General features: G+C 5.2%; 1 protein-coding gene across 1 annotated transcript; it reads right to left on the minus strand.

Moving 5' to 3' along the window:
• Positions 1 to 205: 205 nt before the first annotated feature.
• LOC128668715 (GATA zinc finger domain-containing protein 15-like) lies at positions 206 to 463 on the minus strand (the record flags this gene model as incomplete). Its single annotated transcript, XM_053742191.1, has 1 exon — positions 206 to 463. A coding segment is annotated over one exon (258 nt), but the record flags the coding sequence as incomplete, so codon positions are not given.
• Positions 464 to 752: the final 289 nt, after the last annotated feature.

The following is a 752-nucleotide window of genomic DNA, read 5'->3' on the forward strand; positions in this document are numbered from 1 at the left end:
TATTAGTATTTATTATTATTTATTTATCACGCGTGGGTGACCGCATACGATATATTGAGCTGTTTCGCGTCTCTGTCGCGGATTTGCAGGATAGATTAACGTTATTATTATTATTATTATTATTATTATTATTATTATTATTATTATTATTATTATTATTATTATTATTATTATTATTATTATTATTATTATTATTATTATTATTATTATTATTATTATTATTATTATTATTATTATTATTATTATTATTATTATTATTATTATTATTATTATTATTATTATTATTATTATTATTATTATTATTATTATTATTATTATTATTATTATTATTATTATTATTATTATTATTATTATTATTATTATTATTATTATTATTATTATTATTATTATTATTATTATTATTATTATTATTATTATTATTATTATTATTATTATTATTATTATTATTATTATTATTATTATTATTATTATTATTATTATTATTATTATTATTATTATTATTATTATTATTATTATTATTATTATTATTATTATTATTATTATTATTATTATTATTATTATTATTATTATTATTATTATTATTATTATTATTATTATTATTATTATTATTATTATTATTATTATTATTATTATTATTATTATTATTATTATTATTATTATTATTATTATTATTATTATTATTATTATTATTATTATTATTATTATTATTATTATTATTATTATTATTATTATTATTATTATTATTATTATTA

Source organism: Microplitis demolitor, chromosome 10 (genome assembly GCF_026212275.2).
Source record: "Microplitis demolitor isolate Queensland-Clemson2020A chromosome 10, iyMicDemo2.1a, whole genome shotgun sequence".
Taxonomy (NCBI): Eukaryota; Metazoa; Arthropoda; class Insecta; order Hymenoptera; family Braconidae; genus Microplitis; species Microplitis demolitor.